Consider the following 4,647-nt stretch of genomic DNA (forward strand, 5'->3'; position numbering starts at 1 on the left):
GGGATGCTGCGTGTCCCTGGGACGCTGCCGCGAGCTGGGATGCTGCACTTCCCCAGGATGCTGTGGCGACCTGGGATGCTGCGATGACCCTGAATGTTATGGCGTCCCGGAATGTTGCAGCAACCTAGGATGCTGCACTTTCCCGGGATGCTGCCGGGACCTGGGATGCTGTGGTGACCCAGGAGGGATGCTGCACTTCTCTGGAATGCTGCTGCAAACCAGGATGCTGCGGCAACCTGGGATGCTGCAGCTCCCCAAGATGCTGCTGCAACCCGGGATGCTGCATGACCCACGCGTGCCGTCGAGGCAGGGGGAGGCAAGGAAATTGCCCCGTTGCCCTCCCCAGCTCACCTCGCTGCTCTCCCCCCTCTCCCCAGTCGACTTCATCGGCGGGTTTGACTCCTACGGCTACCAGGCGCCACAGAAGACGTCACACCTACAGCATCAGCCGCTCTACACGTGAGTCCAGGCTGGGCCGGGGAAAGCCTTGGGGATGCTCAGAGGTGCTCAGGGATGCAGGAGCCCCTCCAAGGTGCCTCATCGCACCATCGTAACCCAACAGATTTGGGTCTGTGAGTCTGCTCGGCCTCAATATAAAGCCCAGAGGCTCCGGCGGGGCTGGGGCTGGGCAGTTTTAGGGGGGATTGTGCCCTTGTTTTTCTTTTTGCTTCTTTTTGACTGCCTAGCCTCGACATGCTGGGGCTGTCCAGGGGGAGCAGCAGCTCTTCAGATAGGTGCAGCTGATTTTTTTTTTCCTCTCCCTTACCCATTAAGCTTAACTAGATAAATGCTCAAATGAGATAAGGCTGCAAAATCTAAAGGGATTAGCCTCGTGCGGGCTTTGCCGGGTGCCAAAAATTAATTATATTTTAAGCCTTCTATGCAAATTCAAGGGCACACCATGTAATTAGAGATGCAAGGAGAGGGCTGTGGTGGAACAAATGCATTTGCAATATTGCTTGGCCCTCCCTGGGCGTTTGGACACAGACAGTCTCTCGGGTGTATAGGTGCGGGTGAGCACCCATGGGTGCTGTGCCCCCCTGCATCGAGCTGGTCCTTCCCCATCAGCCCCCCAGCCCTCCGGGTGTGAGTGGGCCATGGTGGGACGGGAGCTTCCTGGGACGGGCACACGGACGGTGGCACTGGCATTTCACCATGGTGTCACCCCGGGGTGGGAGCAGTGCCAGCACCCACGTCCTGGGGATCGACATGGGTGTCCTGCCCTCCCCCAGCCGGGTGCCCACCCTTGGGGGGACCCAGAAGAGCGTTGTCCCACGGATGGGACATGTCCCATGGATGGTGTCCCCCAGGGAACCCCTTCAGACCTGCCTTGGTGGGATGGTGCAAAGCCACCGTGGCAAAGACGGGCAGCGGAGAAGGCAGGGACCGGGGGGAGCCCTGCCTGACCCTCTCCTGCCTGCAGCCTCCAGCAGCACAGGGGGCACGGGGGGCTGCCGGGGGGCTGCTGTGGGCCCAGCGTTCCCCGACGGCTGCAGGATGAGTGCTGAGAGCTGCAGCATTTGGGGATATCAGCAGGAATATCAATTTTAGGTGGGGGGAATATCAATTTTACATATACAGGGGACCCAAAAGTTGATGGCAGAGAAACTCGGCGCTGAGATACCAGGATGGGGAGACCTCAGCAGGGTGCAGAGGTGCTGGGAAAATCCCTCTCCTCCCTTTCTGGGAGATGTTTAACCCAAGCCCTGTATCCTCTGCAAAACCCAGCCCCACCCCAGGGCTCCCCTGTCGGCCCAGGACCTGTTTTGGGGTGATGGGGGGTTCGGGGTTGCACGGTTTGGGGGTGGGTTGTGTACCCACCCGGGCACCGGAGCATCCCCTCCCGAGGTGATGCTGGGGAGACAAGCCCACCCTTCGCGGGCAGCACGTGTTGGGGGCTGCCAGTTCTTGCCCTGCCTGCCTGCGGCGCGGTGCCAGCCTCCGGCCTCGCCCCCTGCCTGCAACTGCAACATGGGCAAGCCCCAAAGCCCTTCGCAGGCAGCACGTGTTGGGGGCTGCCAGCTCTCGCCCTGCCTGCAGGGCTGGCTCGGGCAGCACTCCTTGTAATTAGATTGCTTCCTAATTAATCAAGCTCATGGGCCGCCCGCATCCTTGTGGCCTTTCTGCAGGCAGAGCCCAGGAGGGGTCACAACCGGGACCCTGCCAATGCGCTGCCAGCTCCCCCCTGCCCGCAGCCCCCTCCGTCCTACCCCAGCAGCTCATTAATGACCTACCACCTAATTAATGCAGCTATAATTTATATTGAGGCACCTCCATCACCCTGACAGTGGTGGCAGGTCGGGCTCATGGACTCCAAAAAAGCCCGTGCCGGGGCGATGCACCCTGTCCCCGAGGTGGGAGATGCCAGGTCCCACAGTGGCTTGGTGACACCCGGGGGGGACCCGAGGGGGTGCTGGGGCAGTGGTAACCCCGTTGGGGGGGGACACAGGAGGGTCTCGCTGCCACCCATCACCCGTGAGAGGATGTACAAGGTGCTGTCGCAGCTCGGTGGAGCGGATCTGGCCACTTGTGTCCCCATGGGACAGCCGGGCAGGAGGGACGCGGGGCTGCCGTCCTAGCCTGAGAAATTAAAGCTTATTCTGCAGTCAGCAATTAGCTATAATTGGATTAATGGCGGGTGCGGGGGAGGGTTTGGGTTTTCCACCCAGTGAAAGAGGAGGATGTGCCATGCCAGCACCTGCTCCTCATCCTCTTGGGTCCCTCCTGCCCGACCAGGGTGGCAGCGGGTCCCCACCCATGTCATGTCCCCCCCCCCAGGACGGGGGCTCTCGCCTCTGAAATCCCTCCTGTAGCACATCGGGAAGGTGGGAAACGCAGGTTGGGAGCCGGTAGCTGAGACCTGGGCTCTGCAGGGGGTCCCTCTGCGGTGTCCTGGGGAGGGCGGGGGGATGTTTCTATATCTGAGTGTGAGGGGCTGCGTGCTTGTCCCGTGCTGCGGTTGTGCACGGTGTGTCTGTGCGACCCGGTGTGCCCGGTGCCGGGATCCGGCCTCCCGCGGTGTCCGGGCCGGGGCAGAGGTGGGTCTGCACCATTGCTGTGGGCGGCGCCGGCTCTCCCCACGCATTTCAGACGTGCGTGTGTACACATGAGGATGCACAGCAACGCCTGTCCGTGCACACATGTGCACACACGCAGACCTGCCTGCACACGCACTCATGCATGCGCACGCTCACATATGCCCGCACGCACATGCACACACTCGTGCACACACACTCGCACATGCCCGTGCACACCTACACACACGTGCACATGCCCGCACACACATGCACTCACCTGCACGTGCCTGCATGCACGTGCACACGCCTGCACATGCCTGCACACGTGCACAGGGGGCAGCCGGCCTGCAGGCGTCTGCAGCATCCCCCAGACCCCGGTGCTCACCGCCAAAAGGCGTCCTGCCCGGAGAGAGGGCTGGCAGCACGCTGCGGGGACGGGCAGCGTGGGCCCCCCCCGTGCTCAGGGTCCTGGGCCCCTCCGTGTCCCCTCCGTGTCCCCTCCGTGTCCCCTCGGTGCCTGCAAGCAGCTGGGGATGGGTGAGCAGGGCAGCCTCACCAGTCCCCATGTCACTGGGTGGGGGGGGACATCAACCCATTGGGGTTTCCCAGCCTGGCCCCAGTTGCTCTCTTACATTTTGGGGAGGGTGAAATGAGGGTGATGGCCATGCAAGAGCCACCGCAGGTCACCCTGGCAGGTCCCTGTCCCCCGGGGTGGGCAGTCTGCAGCTACCGGGGGCCGTGACTCCTTGTCCCCTCACTCAGTGCGACGCAGGGACACAGGGACATGCGGCGGGGATGACTCCCTGCACCCCGGTCTCACCCCTAACGCCTCCTCTCCCCTTCTCTCCCCAGATCCGGGTAACCTCCTCCTGCCCTGGATCCGGCCTCGGCCCAGCGTGGGAGCCAGAGGCGACAGGACCCCCTAGAGCGAACTGTCCCACGCCCGATGACACGACCCCTGGCGAGGGAGGGGGGACAACGCTGAGCTGCCCGGTCCCCTCCTGCCTCCCCGCATCCTGCAAGACCCCCGAAAACGGAGCCGGGAGCTGCCTGTCCATCCCACCCTGGACGCCTCCGAGCCCAAACCACCCACCCGCAGCGGGACGGGGCGGGGCTGGATACGAGGGGACCCCCCCAAGCCGTGCCGCCCCCCCGGGCTCCCACATCCTCCTGGGGATGGGGACACGGGGACACGCGGGGAGGTGGCATCGCTCGCCGGACACCATTTTCTTCTCTTTCTCCCAGCCTGGTTTTTCCTTGGAGCAGCGGGGCCCTTCCCGGCATGCCGGGCAGGAGGGGGACCCGGAGCGGGATTGGGGCAAAAACCAGCCAGTTTGGAGCAAACTGGGACCGGTGGGGATAAACACCGCTTTGGGGACAGCGGGGCACAGAGAGCAGCTTCGTCCTCCGCGGGGTTGGGACAACTTCCCAACACGCCGGGTTTGGGAGTCGGGCAGGCCCGAAAAATGGGGGTTTTGCTCCCAAAAGGAATTTTCCAGCCCCCCTGGCTGGATGAAACAGCGTCGAAGGGGCTCGGTCTGGGATGCTCCTCTCGCCCCAAGAAGCTGGATCCAGCTGTCAGCATCTTGCCTCAAACCCCCCCCCCCAAAACCGGGGGAGGGGGGGAGGG

The 4,647-nt window shown here is 63.3% G+C and overlaps 1 protein-coding gene across 1 annotated transcript in view; it reads left to right on the top strand.

The window, feature by feature from the left end:
* The window catches only part of NKAIN1 (Na+/K+ transporting ATPase interacting 1), a 43,228-nt gene extending 39,285 nt beyond the window's left edge, over positions 1 to 3,943 (top strand). Inside the window, exons 6-8 of the mRNA XM_009288310.1 lie at positions 378 to 459; positions 2,779 to 2,825; positions 3,870 to 3,943. Of these exons, the coding sequence (XP_009286585.1) occupies positions 378 to 459; positions 2,779 to 2,825; positions 3,870 to 3,943 (203 nt within the window). The remainder of the gene's footprint in view (positions 1 to 377; positions 460 to 2,778; positions 2,826 to 3,869) is intronic.
* Positions 3,944 to 4,647: the final 704 nt, after the last annotated feature.

The sequence above is a fragment of the Aptenodytes forsteri genome, unplaced genomic scaffold (assembly GCF_000699145.1).
Source record: "Aptenodytes forsteri isolate BGI_AS27 unplaced genomic scaffold, ASM69914v1 Scaffold361, whole genome shotgun sequence".
Lineage (NCBI taxonomy): Eukaryota > Metazoa > Chordata > Aves > Sphenisciformes > Spheniscidae > Aptenodytes > Aptenodytes forsteri.